At 40.3% G+C, this 16543-nt stretch overlaps 1 protein-coding gene across 1 annotated transcript in view; it reads left to right on the top strand.

The window, feature by feature from the left end:
- The window catches only part of rngtt (RNA guanylyltransferase and 5'-phosphatase), a 101981-nt gene extending 91577 nt beyond the window's left edge, over window positions 1–10404 (top strand). The window contains exons 15-16 of the mRNA XM_073493477.1: window positions 6451–6574; window positions 9827–10404. Of these exons, the coding sequence (XP_073349578.1) occupies window positions 6451–6574; window positions 9827–9993 (291 nt within the window). The 3' untranslated portion in view covers window positions 9994–10404. The remainder of the gene's footprint in view (window positions 1–6450; window positions 6575–9826) is intronic.
- The last annotated feature ends 6139 nt before the right edge of the window (window positions 10405–16543 follow it).

The following is a 16543-nucleotide window of genomic DNA, read 5'->3' as shown; positions in this document are numbered from 1 at the left end:
TGTCAGCACTCGTTTTGCTATTTTTGTTAGGAAATGCGTTTTACAGTCAGTCCAAGTGTGAATATGGTAAAAAATGGTAATTACATGCCAACTCAGAACATGTGTGACTTGTGGTTTTGGCTGCCTGAATAATGTTCCTGGTAGATTTTTCATGTAGTGCCACGCCTGCACTGTACGCCTGCAGTCTGTGTATGTGTGCCCTGCAGTCCACTACAGAACAGTAGCTCTGATATTAGTTGCCTTGCTCATTGACGTGTTAGTGACTTCACTGTGTCAATCACATGTGATTTGATGAACAGCCAGCTGCCAGCTCATTTTAAAGCATCTGGCTCGTGATATAAAGAAAAGAAATCAAACCAAAACTGTTTCTTTAACTCGAAAAAATGTCGTCATCCTCATGAAAACATGTTTTATTGGCACAATTCGTCCAATTTAGCTCCTTATTGTTGTAATTCCTTACTCTCTTGGTACCTACAGGGAATTACTAAAATGAATTTTGGAAGAGAGCTTTCATGATGATCTATCAGCTCAGCCTTTCCTAAAGAGCAAATGTTAGAAAAAGGGAAGAGCAACTGAAAACCTTTTGTCTAGCCGTTATGCGTTTAGGTGTGTTTAATAATAAAAACATGGCAGCACCTGTTTATGAGTGAATATTAATATATATATACCGTTGTGAGACGTGTGTTCATGCAAGGTAATATCTTCATTTTCATTTTAGATCTCTTCTTTGTAAAAAAACAAAAACAAATCCAAGAATGTAATCACAGGAATGATCAGTCAGGCAAATGCTGTATAACTCGTAAAATGAGGCTGCATGTGAGCTAACCAAGCTATAACACACAAAGCTAACTTTTAAACATTGATGCATAAAAACAAATTCATTAGTCCAAATTCGTTTGCGGTTTTCCCTCGTCACTCAGGTAATACAACGTGCGTGCTACCTCTGTGACTGTCCTCACTTTTGTCGTGACTCCTTCCCCATGCAGACATGTCTCACCACGCCTCACAAACCACAACTTCACTGATACAACCATCCCACCAGGCACTGGTTCCTCCTGGCCTCACCCAAAACTGAACACTGATAACTCTGCAGTGACACGCCAACCGTCGCACGTAGGTAGTAGCAGCAGCTAATAGTACAGACAAACAGCCTGTAATTCATTATGACAGATGAATTAAACTGTCTGCTGTTTTCATCTGGAAAACATGTTAGGGGCTTGACGAATCAGGAAAGGGCACGTGGCGACCAGCGTAGTTGTCTACATCATCGTTTCCGAATGTCTCCATTTCTGACCACCTACATTAAAACGCAACCCAGAAGTTTTCAAACTAAAACGGGGCAAGCAGCATTTCAGAAAGTCTCCGTATAGGGCTGCTAAACGTATGCGTTTTAATAGATACACGTAGTAGTCTGAACGTAGCCGCAGACAATGAGAATGGAAAAGGCCTTCTTATATTACTTGCTAAACATTACAAGCACACTTACTTTCTGTTTTAAATAAAGTGGTAGCTAATCTTTTAGCTAATCTAAAATGTCAACTGATGAAACCACAGTTATGATAATCCACTAATTGCCTATGAGAAAAGGACTAATACTGTAGGGTTAAGTGCTTCTGGTTCGCTGTATTACAACTTTGACTTCTAGGAAAGGGAGAATTAGCTTAAGCCCAGTAGAAGTAATGGCTATTCATTCCCCATTTGTGGTTTAATTTCACCACTTCATGGAGTCGGCTGCCTGTGCAGAACTCTATGTGGCCTGTGAATACAGCTCATTAATCATAAATAATTTGAATGGTGCCCGACAGATCTAGTCACCAGAGACGGAGATAAGAGCAGCTCTCTGTCAAAGACCAGCCGCTTTGATGAAGGTGTGAGAGATCGGCCGTGCGCACCTGCTGGCTGCTGAAATGCCTTTGACTGCTTTTTTCCATGATTTCCCCAATTTGTACGTCTCCATATGCATCATTAAGTGAGAGTTACAACAATTTGGCTTCTCTTTAATCAACGGCAATCATAATATTTGTAAAGGCTTTCTGTTTTCTGTTCGTTTTTATAATTTGTTTTGCTGACAGCTTTTGTAAATTACATGAGATGTGGGCTTAAGAACCATGAATACTTTCAGTAATTGAATGCACTTCCCACCGAAAAACACTCAATCACACGGCACAAACAAAAACAAACTAATCAATTAAAAGTTTGCAAGGTAAAATCACAATTCTGCGTGCAGCTTTTTCCCACTTTCTTGTGCTTTGTTTAACTGACAGACCTGACAGTGTACGCCTGCATTCCCCTCATTTGCCTCAGTTACACATTATTAGCTTGTTTTTCTCCTCCGAGAATTCCTCAGATGTGACGCGACAGTCAATCTGAAGGCGTGGGATAATGATCGGTATTATACAGATTCACTAGAGACCCGGCACTGACGTCAGATAATGGGTTCATGAGGAGTCGCTGGACGTCGCTGGACTCTCATTTGTTTGTTCTCTGACAGCTATTAGAGGCCGCACAAAGCTGTAATTGGCCCTGATAATTACATTGTAGGTAACAGAACATGTGAGGCGACTTTACAACTGCTCGCTGAGTCACTCAGTTGAGTTTTGAATTCTTAAGTCGGAGCTGATATTAATGCACAGAGGACATCTAATGTATTCTGTTGGAAAGCATATTAAAGAATGAACATAAGTTGCGATACTGTCCATCAGCTGTGTTGTTCCCTCTGAGGGAGTTTTTTCTCATGTTCATACTCTTGCATCTTATATCCTCTCCCCACTTATATATTCTTTCATCTTGTTTCTTGTTATTAAAACGGACCCGAGTGCTGCGGTGTCGCAGACCTGCGGCGGGTTCTGATTAAGTCTCGAATAAAACAAAGATGGGGTCAGTCGGAGAGCCGTGTCGGGGAAAACACAACAGCAATTCAAGGAAATTACAGACTTTGAGTTTTTGCTCATCCGTGTCGCTATCTCTACAAAATTCATGTAGAGTACAACAGATCCCAGCGTTTGATAAAGAAGCAGGTTTTCTTTCTGTGTTGTGCACAGACTAGTTAAAGGTCACATGCTGTATACTCTCATGAATCTTTAAATCATCTTTTCTTTGGTTCCAGTTTCTGCTTTACTTCATGCCAGAATTATTGTCGTACGTGTCCAGTTGTTCCCAGTGATGAAGAGTCTTGTTCTCACTTTTGGGGTGTCATCATCAGGAGACACAGCAGCCCCCTACTGATGTGGTGGAACTGCATTTATAATGTTAATATGCTGATCTAAGTAAGTGCCTTCAGGAAATAGCGAAATACACTAGAATGTAATTTTTTTTGCTGAGAGGATCAAAACCAATTTCATATATGTATGTTAACAACAATCATAATGCATGTCCCTGCCTTTAGACCACAAATTGAGTGTTTACATCTCTGTTTGAATACAAATTATATAAACGGTACATAACGTCTGAATTGGTAAGCTTTAGGGACGTTGATAGGCAACTTTTTTTAACTTTGGAAAGCTTTTAGCGAGTAGTTTCCAGTTTCTAGTCTTTAGACTAAGCTTAAAGATGCACAGAAATAGAGAGAGTGGTATAGATCATTACTACACTCAACTTTATTCTCTTATTTTTCTCTATTTCAAATGCTGGCGGTGGTTTATCAAACTGAAAACTGGAGTTGCCAGTTGTAGACTGCTGCATTTGTATTTACAGTTTCCTGATTAATTCATCAAAACAAGCCATTGTTAAAAGTGAAGGACACAGAAGGGTCCCTCGCATGTAGCAGGAAAAAATACTGAAAAAAAGACATACTGCTCTCTATTCTTGTTGGTAGTTTGTAGTTTCTAAATCTGAACAAACCATAATTGGCATAGAAATGCAGACACGACTGCTCTGCAGCAGTGCAACACTGGCTGATAAAGACTTTGACCACCAAAGTCCCTGATAACGGGTGGCACACGTGTGCTGCCATAATGAGAGAGATTTGGACGGATTAAGCACCAAGTGGTGATGAAAAATGGCAGCCAACATGTCACCCTTCACCAGCAGGAAGAGATCCCAGCCTGCAGCAGAGCGTCCTGCCTGCATGTACTGCCCTTCACAGTTCTCTGGCAGCCGTCTGTGTCGAGCTTTAGGAAAGCTCAGAGATTCTGTCGCTCCTTCAGTTCATCTGCTGCTCGTCTCTAAATGAAGAAATGTTTGGTGTACAGTTAGTCTTACTAAGGTTCTGTCTTCAGACTGACGTCAGAGTCAAAGGTTGAGGAGATAAATCTGAATTTTGAAACAGTCACAATGACTAATTAATCATGAGTTATGATTCGTCAAGGTCGTTATCTGAAATCCAATAACTCGTATTCTCTCCCTCCCACTCTGTCTTCCTTCCCCACATACTTTCTTTGCTTCCTGTGTGATTTGGACCCCCACTGTGAGCCCAGATGCCCCACACTCCAGGATCACACGAGCTCTTACTTTGTATTTAGCGTCTTGCCAAATATCGTAGCGTTCCTGGCAATGGTGTTCACTCTGTGACCTTAGAGGTCGGCCTCTTTATTTTGAGTCTGTACACAACATGTCAGTGCAATAAATACATGGACAGCCTCTTTCTGTGTGAGGTCAAAATCACAGAAGAACACTTGATAATGACACAAGTCACTCTTCATATTTTCTTTCACAGCCAAACGTTGCATTCCAGTCTTTCTGTTGCACTTTTTGCTCTTCAGCAGCTCAAGGATTTGCATTTTCCAAGTCTCGAGAATCCTCTCAGTGAGACACAGTCCCTCGACAAATAAACAACAGATGCTCAAATGTCTTCTTTGACTCATGCTTGATCTTCGGTAATGTGTGCCATTTTCATATACTTCAACTATGTTGCAGTGTGCCCAGTGTGTAGAGTTGATTTTGTTTTCCAAACAGAACATGATGTAATAAGTCAGTGATCCTGTGTCGTAGGAGGAGCGGGAACTGTTGCACGTTTTGTTGAGGGCTGCATCATGAAGATGCAGACACTCGTACTGTGTCACTAACTGTCTGTGTTTTTGTAGAAAATACACCAAATATTAAGGCAGCACTGCAACAAAAAAGTACATTTCATTTAGGTTATTTAATATAGAAAAAATCCTCTCAAAAATGGACTCACCACCTTTACATTATCACCTCTATCCTATTATTTTGCATAAAGCATTCCTGGCTGAACATATTTGTAAATAGGAATATTTTAAAGATGTCACATTGAAGTGACTTCTGGTATTAAAGACTTGAAGCAAAAAAATTCCCTTTCATTACTCTCGTCCTTTATACCCTTTGATGCTGAGCATGAAAGTTCATTTTTGATCTTTGAAAAGGTGGTTTGACTAAATAATCTTAACTCAAGGACCCCTCGCTGAATATTTTTTGGGGCTTTATTTGTCATCACATGACCGAGTTCCCATCCTTTTAGTCATGTGATGACAACTCAGCCTTGTGATAATACCAGGATTACCATAGTAACACAAGAGAAGTCACCATGGCTGACGACGACATGTTGGAAATGTCTGGTCGCATCTGTTTACACAAACATCATCAATGACAACTGATGACGTTTGAGGGTCTTGAATGGTTGTTCATTTCCTTGTAACTCATTTCTGAGGGTCAAGAGGGCATTCAAAAACCAGGACTAAACAGTGGAAATGAGAGTAAGCCATAAGGATTAATTGGCTAATTATACTATATTAATGAAAGTGATGGATGCTCGTCGCCGCCCCCATATTACTCCTCACCGTCCTGGCAAGGCCTTGTGCAGTTTAATCACCACATTACATGATGTTTGACTCCTCAAAGGTTAATGGGATTCAAAAGCGTGACTGAATGTCATTTTTTGTTGGCAATTTAAAGAAAAATAGCAGCAGTAGTGCCTGTTTTTTTTCCTCTCCCCATTAAGAAAGGTGAAAATGTTAAACCAGTAGATGTATTTCCTCCAGTCAAATGCCTCTGCTGCCTGAATCAACATAATTCATCATGTCAAGCTGCACATTTGTTGTGTTTTAACACAGAAGTCCTTGTAGGCTACATTTCCATTTTTGTAAATCCTTTTATCCGTCTAAATGTTGCCCTCTGAGGCTGCCTGAAGTTTCATTTCGCCCTTTAACTGCTGTTAAAAGTATTTGAATGATAAGTCATGATAGCAAAAGTGAAGATAATTTGCAGCACATTCATATCATGTTTAATAAACTACAGTTACACATGCCAATCATTGTCAGTTATTGGTATTCATAAATGCAGCAGCATGTCTCAGAGAGCTATTATGATAATGGGACTTCCATGGAGTAGATCAGACCGTCATAGCTTCTGAATGTGGCAAAGAAAAAAAAAAAACATTAGAGGGTTTGTAATTTTCGCAGGCGGTGATGGCAGAAATAAATAAAATTACACTCATTCAGTCTGTGTTGTAACAACCATCAAACCATCTGTGTCCTTTCATCTTTGTCTGCACAGGCCACTAAAGAGTTGAAACAGTACGACAACAAGATCATCGAGTGCACCTTCGCCAACAACACCTGGGTGTTCATGAGGCAGCGGGTGGACAAGAGCTTCCCCAACTCCTACGACACAGCGATGGGTGAGACTTTGTCCTTCACAGTCATACAGTTATTTTTTAATATCTCACTCTCTTCTGTCTTTGTCTTTTATCTTGGTAAACAACAACCAGTCAGGCTGCGATAAGCTCATTTCATCTATTTTATTATTAATTCCATTACTTCACATCAGCCTTTGGTCATAGTTTGATATCTGTGTTGCTAGAGATTGTGTTTGATTGTGGAGGGGCAGACGTTCTGCTGTGTACTTTCCATCAAGCGTGCACACAGACAGTCTGGCCTTGTATTTCATGCCCAGAATGCTCTTTTCAGCAATTTGGAACGAGATCTTTTGTTTATCTCTTTACCTTGAGTAAAGAAAACTGACATTATCTGCTAGATTCAAGAAATGTGTCTCCAGATACAAATTTTAGGCAATTTCTTTAATTGATAGCTGGCTGCCTTAACAATTGATTATCAGTTAATCATTAGTAATATATTAAATATGTTTTTCCAATAGAAAACTGTTGTAACCTCTGACTTGATTTATTTTCAATCTAAAATCAGATTAGGCTACATTTAGTTAAGAACAGTTAAAGTAAACGCCAAGTTGGATGATGAACTAGTATAAGTAAGTATTAAGTAAGTAGTAAGTATGTCACTCTGTTGAGCCAACAGTCCCCTTTAATTCATTCAAGCCTAATCAATATCAAAATAAAAAATTAAATCAGCTAGATCTGGATTTTATTTGGATCACACCTAGTTTTTTTCATCAAGATCCATGCATTACTGCCTAAGAAATTAATTAAAATACTGACGCCCTATCACTAAATGTTAAAGAAAGTGAGAAAAAATTCCTGGTTCTGTCCATTTATCGGGAATCGCACCAAAAGTTACTGGGGTCTATTCTGGGCCGAGACCCATCTTCCATCCAAGTTTTGTGGAAATCTGGTCAGAAGTTTTTGTGTAAACCTGCTGACAAACCAACAGACGCAGGTGAAAACATAACCTCCTTGGCAGAGATAATAAAAAAAATAAAAGAGACTTGATTGTTGACATTCTATCACACATTTTAGCATCTTTCAGCTCATTGTTTTGGTTTTACCACCAACAACTTCAGTGTGTTGCTTTCAGGCCATAGCTTCCTGCCCAGCGCCAAACAGCAGACAGACGTAGTAAGCGACTAGCTGGTGAACTAGTGGAGCATTCAGCAGCTAAAGAGATGGATATGTCCCTCAAGAGTTGGTGGAGACCAAAACTGGAGCTAAAACTAGAATGAATATTGGACTTCTTATCAGGTGGCTTGAAACTCCAAATGAATGCTAATGCTGTCTGCTGGATGTATGAATAAGCTGTTTACTGACCTGTCCCCCATTAAAACTTTGTTTCCATGGTGGGATTATGATAATATGCTTACAGTTTGTTCCACTGCCGCAAGCAGCAAGAAGACAATTATTCCTGCTTTAGAAATATCATAAAGAGGTGGTTAAGCCCTTAAGGTACTTAAGCAGAGCTGCAGTAGAGTCATCATTATTGTCTGGCTGCAAAAATGTGAATTATGTTTAAATGGGAGCATCATCTGAGTTGCTTTAGATAGATCTTATAATCTGTTTGATACTAATACCCTGATACCAGTTTTTACTTTCAAAAACTTAAGATCTTTTAAATGTAGTAGTCTTCAGATTATGCAGGAGTTGAACTGTATTTCAGTATTTCTCTGAGTGTAATTTTAGTTCCCCAGTTCAATATAACATTACATGGATCTAAACTCTTGAAAAAACATTTATCTCAAATGTTCTTACATAAAAATATTGCAGAGCTGTAACAGCTTCTTGAGGAAATAAATGGAGAAAAACAAGAGACTGAGAATGAATGCAAAAATATTAGTTTAGCACAGTAATAAAGCTCGTTTGTGTAGCACTTACCTAAACGCTGACTTTACAGTGCTGTACGAGGAGGCGCATAAAAGTCCAAATAGAGGCAATAAAACAAGAAGCACAAGCGAGAGGAGATGCATTTAAAGATGAATTGAACTGATAGAAGAAGATAGAAAAGATAGTCCTGAGTTATTGAGCTTTAGATCCTCAGGCAGGCTGTTTGTGCAGCCTTGGTGCCCAGATGGCAAAAGCACCTTTTATCTAAAATCTAGACAGATAGCACAGCATTTCTCCTCCAGCTAATAACAACTCAATGAGCTGTTTAGAAACTTGTCCACGTGCTCTTGGAATCATGGTTATGGTCATGAGCATGCTGATTGGCTGAGCCTCGTCCCCTTAGTGACGGTTGCTATTCCTGGGAAGCATCGCATTCTACAATGTCAAATATCCAAAATGTCCGAAGTCCCGACCCTTCTGGTTTCCTCTGGGACCTTATTTCAGAAAACCTTTGTATGGTAGTGAATGTAGAGATCCTGTCTGAATTGTCATGAATCACACATCTGATGTTTGTCAATTTAAAAGATAATTTTCCAAGTCAATAAAGTCGCAGTTTGTCATAAAAACTAATGAAATATAAGACTGTGAAAAAGTTACTACACAGCCAACAGTCGCGTTAGCGACGTGTTGGATGACCACATTTGAGGCATCATTGCAAAAGACGTGTATATATTGGTCAGTATATCAGTTTCTGAATTTTTACTCACTACTTTTGGTATCGGTATCTGCTCCAAAAATGCTAGTATCATTTATATTATCACGTAAAGTCATCAACAGAAACTAAATACATGTCAGCATACAATAGATACAAGCATATATCTACACACCCACCATGTACAGATACAGTAGATACATGGATATGGATTTAAACAAACAAAGAAAAGGAAAAGTTTTATAAAAAGTAACTCAAAATGTCACATCCACCTTCAATGACATGATGACTGTCGCTGGCAGGTTCAGCAGCTGTAGCTAACTGGCACGTAAACGGCTTATCTTGGTTTCAGGAGACCTTTTACTGGATTTAAGAAACCTGTTTATGCCGCCTGGAATAGTCAAAAAGAAACTGTGGCATATTTGCACCCTACCACACCTGCAGGCAGACGATATGGATATGAAGAACCAGGTTTCTCATGTTCAATAAAAATGTAATTTCCCAAACAGGATCCAGGATAAGACTCAAAACCAGGATACTAGAGAACATGTAAATTCACTAAATGTGGTCGAGGTAATATTTGAAACTACGGCTCTTTATTTATCTGTTAGATGTATTTTTTTCTTGCCTGTGCTAAAATAAACACACTATGTTCCACTTGACTCTGTCACCATCTCTGTAGTAACTTCCTTCCTTCCTTCTCTCCCCAGCTGTGTGTAAAAGCATTCGAGAGCCCGTCACGAAGGAAATCCTCTTGGAGTACGTGGACCGCTGTGCTCAGGCAGTCCAAGCCCAGAACCGGAAACACCCGCCGGACCCAGACTCTGAGCTCATGCCCCCTCCCCCTCCAAAGAGACCCAACCGGGCCATCCCGTAGCCCCACAGCTGGGCTTCATGGACTGCTCTCCAGTCACGGTGTACATCTCCATCACCAGCTCCATCAACCTCCAACAGAAAACAAGACATTTCAAGGCTTTCTTACCATCAGCACATTTGCTTTCTCAGCCTACAGAAACCTTTAATTGACTGCCTCAACGTCATTAATTTACCTTGTAGACTTCTTTGTAGCTTTAATTGCTGGTGTTCTTATTAAAATGAAAATCACGATGCTTTAGTTTATTTTTTTTGTTTTCCTATTTATCTTTTTTAAAAGTCTGAGCTAATTGGTATTTATCAACAAGGGACTTTGTTATGGCTACGATTAACACCTGACGACGAAGAACTTGTTTATGTTTTGTCGACTAGTTCCTTATTTGTACTGAAGGAAGAGTAAACATCGTCAAAGCTCCGTCTGCTGTCTGAATGCATTTTGAATCAGGAAAACAACACTTGGAGGATAGTTTGTAGCATCAGAGATCTAATTTAGATTAACACAAAGCTGCACAGGTTTTGGGTTTTAGTTTCGGTTAAGAGAATAATGTTCTGTCGTGGCTTTCCAAATGTTTTCATATCCAGAGTTTTCAAGCAGATAAAGATTAGATCTCAGCTCTCTGTTTCATAAGACTTTGTCCAAAGTAAAGCCCATCTGTGTGGACTTTTGTTTTAAAGGCCACATGGGTGGGCGAGGAGATGACAACATGATTACACAGCCTCAACAAACCAACTACAAAAGAGTACAAACGGTGAAATCGAGCTACAGATGGAGACCGAGCGACTTAAACCAACATTAAGTTTGTCGGTGAGGTGAACAACTTGAGCGCTGTTTGAGTCTCTGAACTCTAGAGGTCCTTCAAAAGATGTTTTCTCAAATTGGTGTTTTGAAAATCTTGATTTAGAGTAGTAGCAGCCGTGTATGAATGTGTGAATGCTGACTTGTCTTGTAAAGCTCTTTGAGTGATCGATAAAATGAGAAAAGTGCTGTACAAGTCCATTTATCATGATACCATTTGATTGCAGAGGCTGCCTTGTCAAGGTTGGGGCCTTGACACAGCAGCTCAGCAATATTTCTGCACTCAGACATTCACACACACACACACACACACACACTGATCGAACAGCCATCAGGAGCAATTGGGGTTTCAGTGTCTTGCCTGAGGATACTTTGACGTAAAGGTGAGGATCCAGGGATCAAACCACAGACCTTCCAATCAGTGGCTGACCCGCTCTACCTCCTGAGCCACAGCCGCCACCAGTGGGGTTATTTAAACTTTATTTTACCTGAAATATTCTCCTTGAGACTCAAAATCTCTTTTACAAGACAGCAGCAGAAAAAGATTCATATAAAAGCTTGTGAGCATAGAGCGGTGTAGGGATGACTTCTGATTTCTGTAGGCTAACCCGGAAGTTAGTATCGTCATTGTTCCCTCAACAAAAGTTGAAGTTGAAGAGTTGGATTTTGGGGCAAACACAAGTTTATACGTTTGGTTCCGCAAGATAATCTTCACAGATGAAACCACTTTTGTGATTTTCGAAGCGTAAATTGAATCGCCAGAAGTAAAAAGCTAACGTAAGGCTGCAAACAAACATCGTGGTAGCATGACTTCAGCGTCACCGCCACTAAGTTGTAAAGTCAGAGTTAGAATAGTTTAAAACTGAAGTCGGCCTGTAAAGACCGACTACTGAGTGGATGAGTCTCCATGTTCGTTGTGACGTTGAATGTCCGTGACAACCTCTGTAGTCTCATTTAGCCACTTGTTAGCAACCGCCGTTTTTAAGACACATTTATAAGTAATTGTGTAATTAAATTGTGGGACATTTTGTGATTTATTTTATGTTGTAGAACAAAACGTGAAAGTATTTTAGGTCTGCGGTAACCACAGCCTTTATTTCAGGCATGTAACCGAAAACCCATTCAAAAAACTCATTGACTTTGAGACGAGGAATCCATGAAAAAGTTCTGAATTCTGCGTGAGTTGGCGTTAAATGACCCAGATATGTAAGATGATGTAACCATTCCTAAGCCCGCCTACAAAACTCTGATTTCTCTCCTCGAACAAGACTTTGTGTGTCTGGTTACATAAAGGATTGTTTCCGTAATGTTGTCAGATTCTCAGAATAACAGCCTTGGCCTGTCAGCGGCAAAAACAAGCACTTTTACTTTGGCAGTCTGAGTTGCCCCAAAGGATTACACTGCAGCCAGCAGCCAGGGTAAAAAAAAATACAGACATCCCCTTTTAACACACAGAAAAGCACAGTGTCTACCCAACTTATCGTCCATCTCACTGCTCATATCATGAAGGTCATCACAGTTTAACAGAACTCCATCTGTAAAGGCCACTGAGATCCGTCAGCCAGCCACAAGTCTGAGGAGACAAACGTGTCCTCCGCCATTCACTCAAGATGTCTGGCACATTATCTCCTGCAACAATTTCCACCAGCTGTTCAACACACCTTGTCTAAGCAGTTGACCTCTGACCTCCCTGTGGAGGGCAGGAAAATGAAGATAATTCCCCCTCAGGTTTTCAAACACCATCATCGTTGCTCTTTTATCTTAATCCCGTACGAAAAACCTTGTTGCCAGGGAACATTTGCATTTTTTTTTTTTCTTATCCTGTTGCCCACGTTGTTGCCTGTTGCTAGGAGTGTTGCCCATCAACGCTGTTTATCACCCACTGTAGCGTTTGTAGGAATGATTTACTCTGCAGCTTGCACATTAGTAAGAGCCTTGGTTTGGTTTCAGTTTTATTTATTTAATTATTTATTTACGTTTCTGGTTTTCTCTCTCAACCAAGCGTGGATGTTGCTCCAGAAATGAGTCAACATTTGGGAGAATATTTATTTCTGTCTGACTAAAAGTGCGTTTCAGAACAATTGTGTTGTTTGAAATCTGAGAGTCAGAATGTGTGTTTATTTTAAGATTAGGGTGACAGCAGTGGTTAGTGGTTAGTCATGCAGTGTGAAGAATTTAGATCAAAAGTTATAGAATAAATGTAAGTCAGTGGAGTATAACGCGCGAGGGTGTAACAAATCAAGCCTGTGTGTGTGTTTGTGCCTGTTGGTGCCTGAGGCGACTGTTCTCCTTATAGCAGAGAGATGGATGAGTTGTACTCCCAGGGCTCTCTTCCCCTCTGGCTGCACATGAAAGCTGGCTGATTCTCATCAAAGCCTCGCTCACCTGTCTGTCACGAGGTTGCTGCTGCTGAGACATCGCCACTCTCTCCGGCAGCAGGTGCGGCGGACACATTTATACCTGTTTGTCCCTCTTCTTGGACTCCATTCACTCAAATTCATCAGCCATACTCTCAATCTACGCTGCCTGATTTCATATCATCCAAAATGTGTTTTATTCCGAACCCCCTTTGGCAAAATGTCCTCTCTTTCTGCATCATCCTCCTGGTGAAAACATTGCTACGGTGGAAGCTGCACAAACATATGAAAAGGCACATCCAGGAACATCAATAATGTGTTTTTTTCTGGCTGTGTTTGTGCCCTCCGAGCGCAGGAAGGGAGGAACCCTGTGACTGTATGGATGTGGAGAATGTAAACAGGCTGCATCTTTGCATGAGCACAGGTGGTGCAGCGATCATTACGAAGCTCTCTCTCGGCTCAGGTGTTCAGAGGCTGAAGCCGCAACGCTCCATGGAGATATTAAATCGGCACAGACGACTTGCAGGTCATTATCATCTCAATATTACCTGTGTTGTGAATAATGCATTCACGCTGTTCTCTCTGTCTCTGCGATCGGAGGTGCACAGATTTCAGTAGCACTCAAACCAGCCTGTGTGCTGCTGACATATTGTTTTGTTTGTGCCTGCTTAAACCAGAACGTCTCCTTTTTTATCATCATCATCTCAAAAACAAGTCCAAGAAATACAAACAAAATGAATCTGTTTACAAACATCTGTTACATGAGGCCGGACACGTTTCCTCATCTTCTTTCACATACATGAAAGCTGCTTCCGAGCTTAAATGAAATTTGCTCCACGGTTTGAAATATCCTTATTTCTATCCAGTCAGGTTCATTATTTGTCAGTTTCATAATACACACCTGGTTTAGATGTGAGCAAAATGTTGTTCTCCACAGCAACAGCAGCCTTCAGCAGACAAGACGCCATGAAAGAAAGCCACTAAAAAATCCCGAGATGTACTATATAAAAACCATATGTGAAAACAAAACGTAATTAAAATTTGGTTCTTAGTTTCAAAGCCGAAATCCTTAAAATGTTGTGTAATTGAGAAGTTAAGTGTAATCAACCAATCTCTTGTCCTTAACTCAAAGGGGCACTATGTCGTTTTTGGGAATGTAATATTAATGAGGTAATAATACAAACTCTGACATATTAATTTTTCCATAAGTGAGTAAACAAAGGAAAATAAGGTCCCCAGATCACTGTTTGAAGCTAGAAAGGTGGCAGGGTCCGCCACACATAAACAATTTGTTTATTCAGTTTATTTAGTCATGAAAACAAAGAGAGTTTGTTTATTAGTTTGTTTGGACATAAAAAAAAAGCCAAAACTACATAGTGCACCTTTAAAGTGAAAACATAACTTAAAGCAACACTACATAACTTTTAAAGTCCTCATTAAACGACTAATAAACTGCTCTTTGCTTCAGCGTTGACAAGTTTGCTGTAAAAACAGGCGGCAGCACTGAATGTAGGTCACGCCCCTTGACCATTAAGTAGCGATGCTGACTGGCAACTTCCACTCCGAGAAGATGGAGGCCAGTCTGATGACAGGAAATACAGTACCGAGGTTGTTTTCTGGCATCACAGGGCTGAGTCAGCGAATATAACCACTTAATGAGCTAACCATCTCGGTAGTAAAACTGTCGGCACCGGTCTGGAGCCGTTCATTGAGAACCTGCTGGTTACCAGTATGTTTGCTAGCAGTTACTTTAGCAACAAGTAAAGCTATCTGTCTGGAGTCAAGGCAGAGCAGCCCGAGGGCAGTGGAGGATACACCAACAAATATTTTAAATTATTCTAAATTGCTTCTAATGTTCAACGTAGCTTAAATAAATGTGTGTTGTAGTTCATTATTCCTTTTTCTCTGATTAATTCTACGTGACACAAGTGTTTAACTCATTTCATCTCAAAGTTCTGTAAAGGTTAAAAGAGCGAACCATCAGTGATAATTCCCGCTGCACTTATCTCAGAAGAAAGCTCCAGTGAACCTGTGAAAGTCACGATTGTGAATCCGATCATCATCTGATTGATTTTAATAACAAGATTTGCTCTTCGTAATGAAGTCAGACAGGTCTGACCTGATTACTCCGCTGAAATTAGAAATTTAATTGCATACATTTGTCAGCTGCTGGAGTCGGGGAGGCTTGACGCCACAAATCTATTATTGCAGATTCTCCTCCTCATAAACCCTTCTCAGGCGCGATGCCATGTGGCAACAAATGACTCCAATTTGGGGGAAACGGCAACAAAGCTGCAGAGCTCATCCTCTGTCTCCCACAAGTAGCAATCAGGAGGTGATTGTTTGTGACGACAGACAGCCATTCTGCCGGCATCATTTGTATCAGGAGCACGGCGAGGCTGCAGCCGTCATGATAATGCACTCTCACATCTCTCTGCTCAAATAGAGGTTTTCTTCAGAGTCTGAACAGGACAGAAACTGCACTTATGTCTGATGTTGCTTTGCTAAAGACTCCCAAGCAATTGAAATTACTTCGAGTCACAGTGAAATGGCACTTATAGAGCATCTTTAGCACTTAAGTGATGTCTTTACGAGTGAAACTAAATATGTGGGTGTGGTAAAGTACCAATCAATCCAATCAACTGGATACATTTAGTTAAGTTTTTACAAACTGAAATCCGAAAAGGCACCTCCTGCTCTCATCGGCTATCACTCTGCTATGTCGTTAGCCACTCCAACCCCCTAGCTAACAGCAAAATACAGTTTTATAGCCTATGACAGATGGCGTTAGCTAGTTTCCCAATTATAGTAGTAATAATGTTTTACAAGAAGAGGATAAAGTGGCCTTTTACAGGACAAACACAAGCTACGCTCACTCTACTAGCCACTACAACTCACAAGCTAACGGCTAACAGTTACCCCAAATCACATTTAATGATTACATTTATGGATACACCCCTGACACCAAAATCAGTCATCAAAAGCATTTTAATGTTTTACAGGAAAAGAAAAAGGAGAGGCATTTTTACGGTATGCTATGATATCACTTTGCTAGCTACTCTGTCGCACCACTGGACTGTTAAGCAATGTCGAAGTATTACAAGGTTGCAGTTAATTGGTCAGTAAAATGTTATTTCAACCAATAGACCCAGTGGCTGAATATATGAAAACAAAACCCATAAAAAGTAATAAAATGCAGTTTTTCTTTCATGCATTTTCAATGAACTGGTTAAGGTCACAGTACACCGGAGGTCATGTTCCAGCAGCGTCAGACTGTTCAGTGAAATGTTCGAGGACACGCTGTATGAATGGAAAACAGCCTCGTTTGTGTTTTTTAAAGAATCAACTTTAAAGCTTTTAGGCCAAACTGCAGTTAATGACTCTAAAACATTTTGAAAATG

Source organism: Pagrus major, chromosome 22, assembly GCF_040436345.1.
Source record: "Pagrus major chromosome 22, Pma_NU_1.0".
Taxonomy (NCBI): domain Eukaryota; kingdom Metazoa; phylum Chordata; class Actinopteri; order Spariformes; family Sparidae; genus Pagrus; species Pagrus major.
Note: the sequence above shows the minus strand (reverse complement) of the source record. Positions and strands in the feature narration are given on the sequence as shown.